The following is a 17,352-nucleotide window of genomic DNA, read 5'->3' on the forward strand; positions in this document are numbered from 1 at the left end:
CTTGATTAATTCCTCTGCCTGTATAAAAGCTTTTTAGTTCATCTTTTTTTTCCCCCACTCTGTTGGTTATTTCCTTTGTTGTTCAAAAGAGTTTTGGTTCACCTTTTTACTTTTTTGCCTGAGCTTTGGTGTCATAACCACAAAATTATTAACCAGACCATTGTTAGGAAGCTTTTTCCTTATGTTTACTTCAGGTCGTTTTAGTTTCTGATGTTACATTTGAGTCTTTAATCCATTTTCAGTTGATTTTTGTATATGGTGATTTAAGGGTCCAATTTTATTCTTCTGCTTGTGAATATTCAGTCTTGCCAGCACCACTGGTGGAAGAGGCTATCCTTTCCTCATTGTATGCTCCTAATACCCTTTTTGAAGATCCATGCACTGATAGGTGTGGATTTTTTACTGGGCTCTCTATTCTGTGCCATTGGTCTAGATATCTGTTTTTATGCCAGTATCATACCATTTTGATTACTATAGCTTTGTAATATATTTGAAATAAAAAAGTTTAATGCCTCCAGTTTTGATCTTGTTGAACCTGTGCTTTGCAATATAAAGTAACTGTAGGACTTTCTATTACCTAAGAAAGTCCAGACAATGCAATTGATTCACTTTATATCCAGATGGCAGATAGGGATATTAGCCCCATAAAAGTAAAATTGATTTATGATTTCTTCTTATGACTCATGATTCTCCAGTGTGCCAACTATTTTATTGTTCTCCCTGTCTCTTAAAATTATCTCTTCCTTTGGCTTCCAAGATTCTCCTTCTCTGATTTGTTTTCTGTCTCTTTTGCTGATTTAGTATGCCTCTTCAACTTGCATATCTGTATCTATGATCTCAACCACTACATGTGTATAAATGCCTCTCAAATATATTATCACTCATTCATATCTCTGTCATAGGCTCTAGGCCTATGGCTTGTTGTCTCTCTGTCTTAAATTTGCATGTCCCTCATGCATCCCATTCTTAATATAGCCAACACAGAAGAAGTTCTCATTTGCTTTACTTTCCTCACCTCCTCCAAAAATAAAAAATAAAAGTCCCATGCCATCATCATCTTAATGAAAGGGATATAAACCTTAAAAAAAAAAAATCTATTTAAGTCCGCACTACCCAGGTGTGAGTAGGGCTCAGATGCTGTCAGATTGGGCAGAGTTGGCTCTGATACTGAGCATAGGCTGCTGCTAGAAATTGAAAGCAAGAGCCACCATATATAATGCAGCTTCTCTGAAACAAAGAGTGAAAATAAAGCCTCCCTTGACCATATAGGGCCCAAGGAGATCAGCAGGACTTGTCTGTTGTTTAATCAGTTGCACGGAATGCCTGTGTCTAGAGTTGACCCTTCTGTTCCACTGATGAATTCTGCTGTCGGGTTTCACTTTAACACTGATGACTGTTAGAGAAGAAATTCTCTAGCACAGAAGGTCATAGAGAAAGATGTTTCAAAATGGGAAAGTGAGACTTGCTTGAGTTTCTACTTTTGCTCATCATTGAGAAGAGATATAAATGGGTTTTATTCTTTTTATGTTTTCCATCCCATTCCTAAGTGATATTGAAATCTCTCTGTTGACTCCTGGTTGTTACTTTGTATATATATACTAACACTGACTATTTGGAAAATGTGTGCAAAGATGGCTCAAATATATGGGATTCTATCAAATATAAGGAATTTTCATTCCCCAAAGGAAAAAAAATCCACTCATGGTCTAAATGTATACACACATACAGTATAGAAAAATAACTATTTGGGCCCTGATATTAAAGTTTTTAAAAAACGAAGAAAATCATCTAAAATCATTCAACTGTACCTTGAATCTCACCCTGTGTGAGGTACTTACAAGTATAAATTTATTACATTAATTTCTAAAATTCTACAAAGATTGTAAGTATTGTTAAGCAAGGAAAAGTATTGTATCTCTTCACTGATTTAGAAAATAAATTAAAATTTCTCATCTGCTTTTTCCATTTATATATTCAGAGGATTTTATTTAACTCCCCTCCATGAAGTTCACACATATCCCCAACCCTACTCCATGTTCTCTTTACCATGCAGAGCGATGTTTGCTATATTTTCCGCTTGGCTTATTTTGTATACTTCTTTTTATACTTCCAAGGTCAAAATAAATAAAATAAAATAGTCCCTGACCCTAAAGTACAGCAACAACAACAAATTGCACCAAACACAACAGGAGCAAGCTGGAAAATCCTTTGCCTCTTTTTATCCAAGTTATTCATTCTTCAGAAGTTGTCTATCACAGAAAGGGGGCATTTATTTTAAAAGCTGATCCAAGTGCAAAATCACTCCATTTACCATGGACACATAAAGCAAACATGATTGAATCAGTATGGAAAACAAAGGAGCAAAAAACTTCTGCCCACTGAAAAATCAATAAAGCAAAAAAAAAAAAAAGTATATCATATCTGTCTAAACCAAAGGCAATGAGACAAAAAAATGGGCCACATTCAGTTTGTCTCAGTGGGTAGTTGAGACCCATGTTTGACACAGTGCACTCTCTGGTCCTGTCCTCAAGTTGACCTGTAACTCCAAGTCCTCCTTCCCGCAGCCTACAAGACTACTCCAGTTCATCTGACATGACATCCACACATCACAATCCACCAAAGGTTTCTTACATAATCACTTCTTTCCTCTATATTCACTAGTTGTATATTGTCTATTTTTTTTAAGCCTTAAGGAGCCAGAAGTATTACTACTTGCCTCTTACTCACGAGCTGACACACCATGAAGTACAGTATCCCTTGGATGGTAGAGAATCGGGATCCAGGCTGGCCAGGGAATCTAAAAGCTCAGACTTCTAAACCATCAAGTAGAAGTCTTCTGTGACCAGATTATTTTTGGTTTCACTGCACCTGTTCTCCATGTGAACACTAAGCTATAGATGTGGTCTGGTCATTTTTTTACATGCATGTTTCCAGTGGATCTCAATTGGTCTTTTCTCTGAGAACCAGATCGACGACTTCAAAGGGAAGCAGATAACTTTCTTGTCCACTTATTTCCTTTCATGATGTAATAGTGGAAGAATGGGGAAGGTGCCTCATCGATGCCTGCTCCTCCAAGACTCTTTGTTGACAGCTGGCTCTTACCTAGGGTGAGGGAGATGAAAGAAAGAAAGCAGAAGGGTTCTGGGACACTGGGGGCCTATGCTTGGAACTGCTACAATGTTACTTTTGCCTTTGTCTGTTGGCCAAACAAGTCACAGGCCAGCCTGTATTCAGGAGAGGGGGAACAGACTCTGCTTTTTGACGAGAGGAATCAGTGTTGTTTGTGAAGGACCTGCAGGAAGAGAACGGTGAAAGAATTGTCATTTTTTTGCAGTCTGCCATGACCACTAAATGATATATCTTCCTTTAATACTTATTCTATGCAAATCCCTAAGAAAAGTCAGATATTGTAAATTAGTAGCATTTATTCAATGCGATGTAATAGAAATAACAAAATGTTGGATATCAAGATATTTAGTTCCAATTATGGCCTTTCTCCTAGACCAGATTTATTAGTTTCCTGTTACTGATACAACTATTTACTACAAACTTAGTGGCATAAAACAACATGAATGTATTATCTTAACCTGTTATCTTACAGTTATGGAAGTCAGAATTCCTAAGTTAGTTTCACTGGGCTGAAATCAAGGTGTCATGGGGCCTATGCTTACTTTGGACACTTGGAGAAAGTCCATTTCCTTGCTTTCTCAGTTCCAGATGCCACCCACATCCCTTAGCTTACAGCTACTTTCTTCACCTTCAAAGCAGCTGAGTAGTGTTTCCTGTCATCTCTTGACTTCTGCTTATGTTCTTACATCTTCTCTAACGCTCACCTTCTTACCTTTCTTCTCTAAGGACCCTTGTGATCACATCAGGCATTCACGTATAATCTCATCATTTCAAATCTGCCAAGTTCCTTTTGCCAAGGAAGGTAACATATTCACAAGGTCTGGAGATTAGGACTTCGGCCTTGTTGAGGGGGAGCGTGCGTAATTCAACCTACTGTACCAAGGTTCAGCAAGCTATGGCCTGCGGACCAGAGCTGACCTGCCACCTGCTTATGGAAATAAAACTTTATTGGAAGATGGTAATAGTCAGTCTTTACGTGCTGTCTGTGGCTGCTCTTACACTAGCTACAGAAGAGTTGAGTTGCAGCAGAGGTCATGGGGACCACAGAGTCTAAAACATTTAGGTAAAGATGCTTTCTTTTTTAGATAAAGATTACTAACTGTATAACCAGATTCACTGTCACCCTGAGCAGGTTATTTAGTCCCACCAAGCATCCAAGAATCAGAGCTTTATAGACTTGTAAAGGAATTTAAAAGTAATTTTTGGTTAAACTGTACCCCTAGACATTTCTCTACCTAAATCACCTTTTCAGAATAAGTGGACATTCAGCTTCTGCTGAAAACATGGGACTAAAAAAAGCTTATTATCTCATGAAGCATTTCATGTACATGCCAAGCAGCTCTCATCTGAGAAAGATAGAAATCTCTTCTTCATATGAAGCAAAAATTTCATTCCTGTTACTTTCTTGCCTAGTCTTTTTTTCTGACTTCTAGGGTCACAGAATTAGTATTGTTGCTTCTCCCTTAGAGCGCTCTATGAATTTGAATCTGCTTTCTGACCTCAAAGTTACTGTGTTAATATAATGGGGAAGCTAAGGAAAGGGACGCTAGAGTTTCTAGATGTAAACATGTGTCATATTTTTACTATAGTGAGTGTTCAGGGATTACTGTTTCTTTTAACTGTTTGGTCTTGGAGACCAGTGTGTTGAACATAGTCTATATTACTGGAGTGCCATCAAAGAAGAAAGTGGCAGATCCTTGCTAAGCAAGCTCTTCAGATGGCAGGAATGTCCCCACCCTGGACTCAGATGGCTCTGTTGCCTGGATTCAAGGACGTCACTGCCCAGGTCCAGTTTTTAGGAGTCCCTTTACTTATGGGACGGCTTCACCAGGGAGAGTGGTGGGTTGGGCACTGTTAAATCCTCCCCTCTTGATGACACAGTACTGCTCACTTCCTCTCCAATAAGCCACGTGAGTATGGTTTTCGGTCCACGCACACAGAATCTCCAAGCCCCAAGTCCCTCTCCTGGAACTGAGATTCCAGTTCCTAGAGAATCTGATGCTGCTGGTGGGCTGTGAAGAAAGGAAAACTAAGAATTTCAGTGAAACTATACTTCACTGTAGAGGGGAAAACCACCCTCCTCTAGAGGGCACTCTAACACTCAAGAGATCCTGCAGCAGAGGACTGAACCTAGAAATCTTCCAGCCTTAGGGAGTCAGAGCAGATGGTCAGCCCTTGAAGAAAAGTGGTCCCTTCCTTGAGTAGAGGTTAGCCAGGGGGACAACTATGCCAATCAGAAAGGGCTCAAAAGAGTTACATTGGTAATTGAGCTGTAGTGTCCTGTTATCAGTCTAAACCTCTCCTAGTGCTTTGTTCATTCAGCTATTCAGCAACATGTATTGAACACTTACTGTGTTTCTAGTCTTTGTGCTGGGGACCGATGGAAGAAAACTCTTCGTCCAATTTCTCCAATTTGTCTTGAAGCCTCTTTCTTTTCTGTTCATTAATAATTGTGAATAACCCCTGTCTAAAATTCCTCAACAACTTAAGGTCTCTTCCTCCTTTATTCTTGGTGTTAAATGATGTCCCCATGATCCACCCATCAGCAAATAAGAACGGTGGGAGTACCTCTATGCCCTTCTCTCCTCTTGGCTTCCCCTTTCACTCTTTTCAACTTGTCCACCCCATCCTATTGATTTTACTTACTAAACATTTTTTAAATCTGTCCCACTCCTTACCACTGCCACAGTTGCACCTAGTCTAGCAATATCTCACCTCTGCTTACCTTTCCAACTTTATCTATCACCACCTCCGTGTTTTGAATTTACATCCCCAAATTTTGAATTGCTTCAAATTTCACATCCTCTCCTGCTGTTTCTTGTCTATTTTCTCCCCTCCCTGACTTGCCTGGTTTATTCCTCTTCATCTTTTAATATTCAGCCCAAACATCTTCAAGATTCCTTCTTAATACTCCTTTCCCTGTCCCCCTCCCTTACTTCCAGACTAAGTAGTTGCCCCTTTTCTGTGCCCCCAGAGAGTCTGCATACATCTTTCTTACTGCTCTTTCCATTTTTTAAAGAACATTTCTCACTGGACTATGAGCTCTTTGAAGACAAGGACAGCTTATCTTTACATCCTCAGTGCCTGTTCCATTCCTGGAGAATAATCGGCCCTCAGTGAATGTTATTTATGTCGATCAATATATTTGAATCAATTTGATGGTACCTGTGAGTTGAGGCCCCAGACAGAAGAGAGGTGTCCAACGAGAAACGTCCATAAAGTTATCTATATCCTGGACCGTATCCCTGGACCTCCCACAGTAGCTCTTCCTCACAGGATGAAGTTTCTGACAGTAAAACTCACTATTGAACCACAGTCCCTTCATTCATAGTGATGTTTCCACAGTAGTAATAAGTAGAATAACCCCCTTCTCTTACTGTTCCCACAACTGGAAGAAGCTCCCTGGAAAGGGAAATATATGAGCATTGTGACTGAAGAGACAGAAGCCAATTAACTTCTTTCCCATTGTATCCAATAAATGCTGAGTTACGTAAGGACCCAAACAGAACTGAAATAGGACGAGGCTGGCAGAGATTAGCAGTGTTTTACTCCTGTTTTGTTTACCATAATGAACTGGTCAATAAACATCACAAATTGTTTATCTGTATAAATCTTGACAGATTACTCTTTATGAAATCCATTTAGCAAGTGAGGTTTTCCCATAAGGATGAAAAATGAAGATTTTAAACAGATTGTGGGAGAAGCTCTAGCCGTGCCAGGAGAGTCAGTGTAATAAAGGTTTCTTTATATTAATATTACAAAACCCATTTATCCTGACAAAATCAATATCACAATTCATCTTAGTTTGGTGTTTCTCTTTCTAAGCTTAAAGTGTCTTTTCCATTATTATGTATAATTTTGTTTTAATAAACGTGAAATATATTTCATTTAGGAGATGCTCTTGAGAAGAGATAACTTGTAAAATGACATCAAACTTGTAGCTTATTTGCTAAAGAGTCTTGGAAATACTTAAAATTATATTCAAGTGGCTGAGTAATTTAAAGGAATCATTTTACTTAAACCTTAATTACAAAATTGTCCCCAGTGTCCTTTAGGCTAAAAACAAACTATAATATCCCAAAAAGTCTCCTATGAACTTCGTTCAGGTAAAAATCTCTCTTACTGAAGTCAAGCAATTATTAGAAGTCAGTGAAGTTGGCTGTAACAGTGGTTGGGATAAGAAACTGTGAAATCAGGAGGAGTCACATTTAATTGCTAAAACACTGCATGCTTTCCTAGGAAAGTGGTTTATTTATTCCACCTGGATTTGGAACTTAATATCCCACAGATATTGACGAAGCTGACTTGGAGTTAAGCGTGTGGCAGTTAGCTTGAAGAAAATAGATCTCCATCAAGGAAAGGAATCATGTTATACACTGGAAACTATTACTCTAAGTGTACTGTATGTAAAATAAATGTGATTGTCTCATGAGTGAATGGTAATAAAAACTGAAATACTCAGGAGACACTTATCCATGAGTGGTGTGGTGATGTATATGTATGCATTGAGAGAAGCTTGCATCTTATCGTTTATGCCTCCCACTATTACATTAAAAGCCTCCAAACAATATACTCTAAGTGATAGCATATAATGAAGTTAGGCACAAATTAAATATTTTGTTGCTTCTATAATTCCATTTTAATTTCCATGCATAATTTTCTTCAGCTCTCATGCTTAACTAGCCTAAACAAAATATCATATGAGATGGAGTTCTGATGCAATGTCTGTATGTAAAAGACACAGTATAGTTGTTGGTAGGGAAAATGTCCTTTTATCATGACATAAAAAGGGCAAACTACAGTATAGTGGTTTTCGAGACAGACTGTACTTTATTTATTCCCAGGGTGATATTAGTCCATAAAACAAATTTGCAGCTTATTTAGCAGCCTTAGCTTTTATCGGCTTTTTTAAGGGTGTTGAATGATTACCCAGGAGATCACACCATAAAAGTTGCAGTGAGATAAAGTAACTCTGTCCATCCAGAATCTTTATTAGAAAATATAGGTGAATCCGTAATGTTGTTTTAAATGTACTGTATGCAAGGTCCCTGTTTAAAGGCGGTGGTCTTCTGACATGTACTGTTTTTGTCTCTCTAGTGCTTCCTGTGGCCAAAATTCCTTATCCTAATCAGTGACATTGGCATGATCTAAGTGTTTGAGTAATTCATTCTGAGAAAACTGGTTTTCGTTTCTGTCACGGCAAAATGCCAAGACAGTGATTTTTACGAGCAATGTTGGGTCCAAGAAATTTAAGTTGAAATGAAGTTCTCTCATTACATTTATATCAGTAGCATCTTTTCATAGATCAGAATAATACTCTATTCGCCAATCATTCTGGGTCAATGAGTTTATGCATAAAATAAAAAAGGAAATGAAACATACTGAGTCATCAACAGTGTTTGAACATGTCTTCCTCAAACTTGGTTTTCTTCATGAAATTTAGTCTTTATAAGACTATATAATTTTGTCTTTATAAAACTATAGAATTGCAAGACTTTTAGGGGGAGCAATAATAATCACACCCAGTTTTCTGTTTCACAGCTTGAAAGACACTTGAAAAGATTATTTTAATTTTATGGATATCTGATCTTAATTTATAGCTGTCAGGAGAACTGCTTTTGTGAGGATGAAAAGTTTATAGTATTCTTAATTGAGCAACTAGTATGCAAAATAATCCGTAAGCTGTGTTGTAGCATATAAAAAAGCAATAAACACTTTTTTTGCTGTTAATTAATTTATAAAGAGAAGGCTTCATAAAAATTTTATTGTGAGTAGCATTTTGATAAAGGTATTTTTCTGTTTTGTTTTATTTCATCTTTGTTTAGCTCAAGAATCCTTTTCAAAATGCTGGCTAAAACAGACTCTCTTATTCCGTGATGTTATTAATAGATGTCACTTACACTATGCATTATTAATCAACACTTACTGTCTTTGATGGTTTATTCCTCTTGTTTTCAGATGTCAGCCTTGCAATTGTCATCTCTCAGGAGCCTTGAATGAAACCTGTCACTTGGTCACAGGCCAGTGTTTCTGTAAACGATTTGTCACTGGCTCAAAGTGTGATACTTGTGTTCCCAGTGCAAGCCATTTGGATATCAACAATCCACTGGGCTGCAGCAAAAGTAAGTGAACTCTGGCCTGATGCTGGTGTGTGAAGCAACATCACGCAGGGCAGAGCGTCTCACTAATTTCTCACTCCATCGAGAACCCATCAGAAGGGCTTAGGTACAATGTGGGAGAATTTAGGTGAGAAATGAAAAAAAAAATACACTAAATGAAATTTTTCTCTTGATTGGGTCATTGAATGTGGTTATATGATTATGTCAGTAGTGGGGAATGTACAGTGGTGTGTTGGAACTGGTATCACGAGTAAGGTGACCAAGGTCCTGGTTTACCCCCCGACTGAGAGTTTTCCTAGAATGTGGGACTTTCAATGCAAAAATTAGGACAGCCTTGGTTAAACCAGAATGATTGGTCAACACACAAGAACATTTCCAGGTAATTGCTATACCACATGGAAGATTAACACTTCTTTATGGTGAGTTCTGTGTCCTTTCAGCCCCCAAATGTTATGGACACTCTGCTGCTGTCAGTTTATTGACACTGTAGCAGTTGTTCTCATTATTGTCACAGCGTATAACTTGCTCCTGTATTTGATATTCCCTTCTTTCTACTCTGAGTTGCATTCGTTGTTTAACCATCTGTCACATTTTTGTTGTAACTCTTGGGAGCCAAATGTTACATGTGTGATATCTTTTCACTTCTCAAGACTATTCTTCAGTGCCTGGAATTGACTTCTCAAGGTCACCTGCACTCCTACAATTTCATAGCATATTGATGATTTCTTTGAATTTACTTCAAGATCATATATCCTTGCCTTTTCCAGAATTCCCAAGAAATGCCTGGTGAGAACATGTGGTCAGGAGCCCTTTGTGATAGATGGTAGACTGAAGATCCTCCTTGAGGTGTCTTTAGACTGTCCTGAGTCACAGTGCAGGGTGTAGCTAATGACTAACAAGACATACTCAGATTTTGTACCTGTGTGTTTGTACCTAAGTGTCCTGTGTTTCTCTGGTGTCTCTGGGTTTTAGTATAAGTAAAACTCTATGTACTTGGGCTACTCTTGGGAAAGGAGTAGCACATAATTGCTTTTGAGTGTAAATACAGTCTAAACAGATATCTGGATTCTCTGAACATTGAATTAATATGTGTTACTCACTTATTAGCTATATAATTGATTGATTTGTGTGCAGCAGAAATATCAGCATATTTCTTTGGATGTCAGTGGTAGATAATCATTGATATTACAATTGTGGCAGCTTTACATACCATGTACGGAATCTTAGCATTTTTTTTGATTGATTCTGCCATGAATTTTGTGTGAATGCGTTGGCATCTGCTCCAACTTTGCTACCTGTTCTTGCACCTGAGACACAGTCTAGGAGATGCACCTCAGGCAAAAGTGGAGCGTCTGGTCACTGGAAACCTGGGCTACATTTCTTAGCAGTTGTGGACATTCACTTTTAAGATGTTTCTTCTCTAGGCCATATATTTTTGGTCTGTCCAAATGCGTCCGACTTTTAATAATATAAAAAACTCATATTTATAATTATTCTTTTCTTGAAATATCCTTTTTGACTTTCTGTGTCTTTAAAATTGTGATCCCTGGTATTGACTACATTCTACCAACTACTTGTGGTAGTGGTTTTGCTGCTGCTGTTCGAGGTTGGTGTTTCACAGTGTTTACAAAGCACTGCGTGAAGTTAGCAGGTCAGCATCAACCGAGGTAATTGATTGTTAAAAATTAGGCAGGATTCCTGCCTTTGAAGGCATTCAAAGCACAGTGCACAAGAGTGATGGGCACAATGGTAATAGAAGGGAGCAAATGAGGGATGCAGGAAAGTGCCAACTGTGGGATGAGTGAATGGAACTGCTTTTTTTCCTGTTCTACCCTGATTTTCACATGGTACTTGCTTTTCATCCCAGCAACAGGCAGAACAACCAGCTCCCCAAAGATATGATGTGATTGAAAGGAATGTAGTGCTGTCTGTTGTTGAAACGATGAATTCCCTTGGACAAGTAGTTTTCTCTGTGACCAACTGATGTCAAGAATGGGTTTTCCTTGGAAATCATAATGTTTGAGGGTGTCGTTCTGTGCAGTTTGGGAACCATGAGATTGTGACTATTGTCTTTTCCACTTCCTTAACCATTGGCAAAAGTTTAGCAATAGCATCTGTGCTTTTTTTTTTTTTTTTTGTGGTTGTTTTGGTGTGTTTTTGTTTTTGGTTTTTTTGGACAAGGAGTGGGGTTGGACCTCCTGGAATATGATTTCCAGAGTGCCGGAGAATTGAATTAAAAGAAAGTAGTTAGACCCTCTCTCCTAATATGTTTCCTTATTATGTGATTTAGTTCTTTCTTATGACTAATTGTTTCATGCTTTGAAAATGATAGTCATTCTCTTCGACATGGAGACATAGAAACAGAACAGATAATTAGAGTTGTGTTTTCTGCATGCTTTCCTACTGAATGACATTCTAGTTTGCCCTAAACTTCTGGCTATGAGCTTAGCTAAATAAGGCTGCTATGAATATATCTCTTCAAGACTTGGCTTTCAGTTTTATTGGGTATATACCCAGAACTGGAATTGCTGGGTCACATGGTAATTCTATTTTTATTTTTTTGAGGAACTGTCATTCCATTTTCCACAGCAGCTTTATCATTTTACATTCTCACCAACAGTGCACAAAGGTTCCGATTTCTCTACATCTTTACCAACATTTGGTTTTTGTCTCTATTTATAGGAGCCCTCCTCTTGTTTGTGAGATGGTATCTCATTGTAGTTTAGATGTGCATTTCCCTAGTGGTTAGTGATTTTGAGCATTTTTTCATGTGCTTATTGGCTATTTGTTTATCTTCTTTGGAGAAATAGAGATTCAAGTCCTTCGCCTGTTTTTTAATTGAATTATTTGTTTGTTGTTGAGTTTTAGGAGTTCCATATATATTCTGGATATCAAACTCCTTACCAGGTAGAATCATCAGAAACATTTCTTTCATTCTATGAGTTTCCTTTTTATTTTAAGCTGTTGATAGTGCTTTTGGTAAACAGATGTTCAAAATGCTGATGGAGTCTAATTTGTCAATTTTTTCTTTTGTTACCTGTGCTAGGATGTCATATTGTGAATGTTCTGAAGCTTTCACCCTGAGTTTTCATCTAAGAATTTTATAGTTTTAGGTCTTACATTCAAAACATTGATCTGTTTTGAGTTAATTTTTGTAAATGGTGTCAGATATGGGTTCAGCTTCATTCTTTCGCATGGGGATATCCAGTTTTCCAAGCACTGTTTGTTGAAAAGACTCTGCTTCCCCTATTGAATGATCATGGCTCCCTTGTCGAAAAACATTTGGTCATGTATGTGAGTGTTTGTTTCTGGATTTTCTGTTCTATCCCTTTGGTCTGTATGTCTGTCTTTATGCCAGTACCACATTATTTTGATTATTTTAGGATTGTAGTATGTTTTGGAATCTGGAAGTGTAAGTCTTCCATCTTTGTTCTTTTTCAAGATTATTTTGGCTATTTGGGGTCCCTTAAAATTGCATATGAATTTTAAGGTATGTTTTTCTATTTATGCAACAAAATGCCATTGAGATTTTGACAAGTATTCCATTAAATATGTAAATTTCTTTGAGTACTATTGACATTTAAAATACGAAATCTTCTAATCCATGAATATGGGATGCGTTTCCATGTGTTTATGTCATCTTTAATTTCTGCCAGGAAAGTTTTAGTTTTCAGTGTAAAGGTCTTTTACTTCCTTGGTTAATTTAAGTCCTAAGTACTCTTTTTGATGCTATTATAAATAGTTATTTTCATAATTTCCTTTCCAGATTGCTCATGGTTAGTATGTAGAAACCCAACTGATTTTTATTTTTTGACTTTGTATCCTGCTGCATTGCTGAATTCATTTATTAGTTCTAACAGTTTTGTGTGTGTGGAATCTTTAGGGTTTTCTGTATATAAGATCATATCTTCTGTGACCAAAGATAATTTTACTTTTTCCTTTTTGATTTGGGTCTCTTTTTTTTTTTTTTTTTTTTTTTAATCTTTCATGCCTAATTGCTCTGGCTACAACTTCCAGTACTATGCTGAATAGAAATGGTGACAGAAGGAATCCTTGCCTTGTTCCTGATCCTAGAGGAAAAAGCTTTCAGTCTTATATCATTGAGTGTGATGTTTGCAATAGGTTTTTAATATATGGATTTTGTTTTTTGGAGGCAGTTTCCTTCTATTCCAGTTCATTTATTTATTTATTTATTTTTGAAAGAGTGTTTACCAAATTGTTTTTCTGCATCAATTAGGATGATCATATGGTTTAATTTTTCTTTATTCTGTTAGTATGGTGTATTGTTTTGATCAATTTACATCTGTTTGTGTTCCAGGAGTAAGCCCCACTTGGTCACGGTGTATAGTCCTTTCAATAATGTTGCTGAATTTGGTTTGCTAGTATGTTGTTGACGATATTTGCATCAGTTCATAAGGGATATTGCTCTGTAGCTTTCTTGTAATGTCTTTGTCTGGCTTGGGTATTGGGATAATGCTGGCCTAGTAGATTGAGTTAGGAAGTATTCCCTCTTCTGATTTTTGGAAAAATCTGAGAAGAATTGATGTGAGTTCTTTTCTAAAGGTTTGATGCAATTCACCAGTTAAACCATCAAGTTTAGGGCTTTTCTTTGTTGTGAGACATTTGATTACTGACTCAGTCTCATTAGTACAGGTACATTCTGATGATCTATTTCTTTGTATTTTAGTCTTGGTAAGTTTTGTCTTTCTGAGAATTTGTCCATTAAATCAAGATTATCAGTTTGTTGGTGCACAACATTATGAAAGTATTTAGTATCACTGAACTGTACACTTTAAATGATTAATTTAAAATGATTAATTTGTTAAATTTCATGTTATATATACTTTTCCATAATAAAATCATTTTAAGAAAAGCTATAAGAGCCTCTCTGGCAAGTAGAAATAAAAAACGTGAATGACAAAAAGCTGGCTAAATAGCCAAGGACAGACATAAAAGTGAGTAGAATGTCAGGAAAATTTAAACACAAATGAGCTATGAATATATGCGTATTCAGGTTCCCCTGCAGGACTCCCTTGAGCATTTCTTGCAGAGCAGGTACCATAGTCACAAACTCCCTCAGCTTTGTTTATCTGGAAATGTCCTGACTCCACCTTCACTCTTGAAGGATAGTTTTGCTGAGAATAGGATTCTTAGTCAGCAGGGTTTTTTGTTTTTTTTTTTTCTTTTAGCACTTTGAATATATCATCCTACTGTTTTTCTTTTCTCCAGAGTTTCTGATGAAAATTCTGCTAAATATCTTAATAAGAATCCATTGAATATAGCAAACCACCTGTCTTGCTTCTTCATTTTTGGCTTTTGAAAGTTTTATTATAATGTGTCTGTGTGTTAGTTTTTTTTTTTATGTGTATATATCTTAATTGGAATTCATTGAGTTTCCTGGATTTTATATGCATATCTTCATTAAATTTGGAAAGTTTTCAGCTGTTATTTTTTTCAAATATTTTCTCTGCCCCTCTCTCTGTCTTTCTTCTCCACAGATTTCATCATTCCTGGTGTTTATCCTACCTTTCTATGATTCAGTTTACACTCTGTATCATTTCCTTTTAGACTGATGGATTGCTTTAGTATTTCTAGTCTATATCTAATATTTCTAGTTTTAGTTGAGCTAGGCTGCTAACAGTGGATTCTCGTAATTTTTTTTTTTTCAGTTTTCATTTTAAAGTTATTTGAGAATACCTTTATTTTACTTTTATTTTTGATGAGTAGTTTTCCTTAGGTATAGAATTCTGGATAACAACTTTTTTTTTTTTTTTTCCTGTTAAAACTTTAAATACGTTATTTGACTCCTTTATGGCCTCTGTTGCTTCTGTAAGCCTTTAACTGTACATTCCTTCAACTGTGTGTGAATTGTTCTGCACTTAGTACTTTCAAAATTTGTCTTTGTCTTTCAGCAGTTTGACTATCCTGTGTCGAGGTCTGAATCACTTTGTGTGTATTCATTATGCATTTTGCAACTGTAGATAAGTGTTTTTCATCGAGTTTTGAGTTTGAGCCAGTATTTCTTCAAATCTTTTTTGTTCTGTTTTTTCTCCCTTTTTGTGGCTCCTGTTTCACACATGTTAGTGCATGGTGCAGCTGACCCTTCCTCACAGGTCTCTGAGGCTCTTTTCACTTTCGTTCAGTCTTTTTTCTCTGTTCTTCAGATTAGATGAATCATATTGCCGTATCTTTAAGTTCTATTCACAGCAAGTGTACTCATTCTATTTTTATTTTAAATCTGCCATCGAGCCCTCTCTAGGGAAGTTTTCATTTCAGTTACTATACTGTTCAGCTCTGGCTTTTGGTGTTTTTATACATTCTGTTTCTCTATTGAAATTCCCTTTTTTATTGAAACATCATTATCATATTTTTCTTTAATTTTTAGAACATATTTATAATAGTTGTTTTGACCCTGAATGGTAGACATTGTCAGCCTCTTACTATAAATGAGGAGAAACACGCAGAGAGCCCAGTTAACATTTGACTGCATTTATACAGTCACCAAAGTTCCTACCTGAGATGTCGTCCCAAGCCAATGGATGTAGTCACAATATACTTTCCTTCCTTAAAAGAGAGTCTGTATAAAAAGGCCATTCTTGGCAACTTTGACTAATGAACATATGACCATTTTCTCAGAATTCTACTTTCAATACATGGAAAGTGGGTTCAAGTTATGCCCAAGATTTCAAAATATTTAAATATTTATTCTTAGAGTGGCACTGAATTATCTAAGCCTTCAGGTCTTTAAAAATCCCCATTTAAATGTCAAACAGGCACTATTCATATATACTGTGAAGTCAGCAAGATTGTGGTTAGAGATGGTTACAAAAAGTAATCAACTTTAAACATCTGAAAGAGCCTGTGTGTGTATGTATGTATGTGATTTGTTGCCAAGGAAATTTTCATGTAATGCAAATAATTTTCTATACTCTTTTACATGGAACTGGAACATTTATCTCTCTTTCGATCATTTCAGCAAAATACCAAAAGTACAAAATAATCAAAAGGTCAATTTTGATTGCTCTGACTCTAAAATCTGTTGTGTTCCTGATAGCATGCAGTTTTTAATGTAATCACTCACTACAAAATACTAAATTGCTGTGGGTTAGCGTTAGGGTTTGAGAATGTGATAGATGAGACATGTGATAAATTGAGAGTGTTTGAGACGAGACATGTGATGAATCTTCGAAGTTCCACCAAAAATAACAGGATTTAGAGTTAATTAAAATTCACTGAAAGATCAAATGTACAATCAGTAGTCTGCCAACCAAAATATGGTAGATCCTTTTATTCAAAAACATAAGGTGCTCTTTGGAAACAATTCTCTTTCCATGTGCCATTTTGAGATTGTTATAGCTCTTGTCCTACATCTAAATAGGCATACAGACAGTTAGAATTTTAACATAAAAATGCAAATCCTCCCCCCCTCGCCCAAAAAAGATATAAAAGGGGGAAGAGTGAGAATGTATCTAGTTTGGATATTTTTCTTTAAAAATATAACATCAGTATTATCTGCCATAGGTTGAAAGACTTTGTCTTTAGGAAGCCTATGCATAATATATGGAATATTATATATTTCAAGCTCAGTGCTCTTAAAATACTTTCTTAAAATGTTATTGTTGGACTATATCATGTCTTTGAAGTGGAGTATATCTCTCATGAATACTGATGAGTTTGTAATAGCTCTGAGTTCAAAGACTTTGCCTGATGTGTAGGCTCACTTCACATTACAGCTCCAGACTTCCCACTCTGTTGGAAGACTCTATGTTCTGAGTTGGCAGGCTCCCTTGCCCTCTGACTTTCAGTTGGCTTCAGCTATGAGTAGGAACTTTCCAGTCACCTGGGGGGCTGGCAGAAAGGGACGTCGGAATATTTAATCCTCAGCTCCCTGTCTCAGTGGAGGGGTGGCCTTGAGTTGAGTTTCCTTCTGTGAGTGGTCATAACTCCTGTCACCTGACGCTCTTCTCTCATCCCTTTCTGTCCCTGAGTGCCATGCCCCTTCAAGATAGGGACAACATATGGAGAAAAGTTAACATAGCAGGACTGAATGCTTATCTTTAAAAAGACCTGCTTACAAAGTTGACTGTTGGCTGGCATCTGGAAA

The 17,352-nt window shown here is 36.8% G+C and overlaps 1 protein-coding gene across 1 annotated transcript in view; it reads left to right on the top strand.

The window, feature by feature from the left end:
* The window catches only part of LOC135318770 (usherin-like), a 228,910-nt gene that overhangs the window by 177,489 nt on the left and 34,069 nt on the right, over positions 1–17,352 (top strand). The window contains exon 15 of the mRNA XM_064477010.1: positions 9,088–9,251. Coding sequence (XP_064333080.1) covers positions 9,088–9,251 — 164 coding nt within the window. The remainder of the gene's footprint in view (positions 1–9,087; positions 9,252–17,352) is intronic.

This window comes from Camelus dromedarius, chromosome 21 (assembly GCF_036321535.1).
Source record: "Camelus dromedarius isolate mCamDro1 chromosome 21, mCamDro1.pat, whole genome shotgun sequence".
NCBI lineage: Eukaryota > Metazoa > Chordata > Mammalia > Artiodactyla > Camelidae > Camelus > Camelus dromedarius.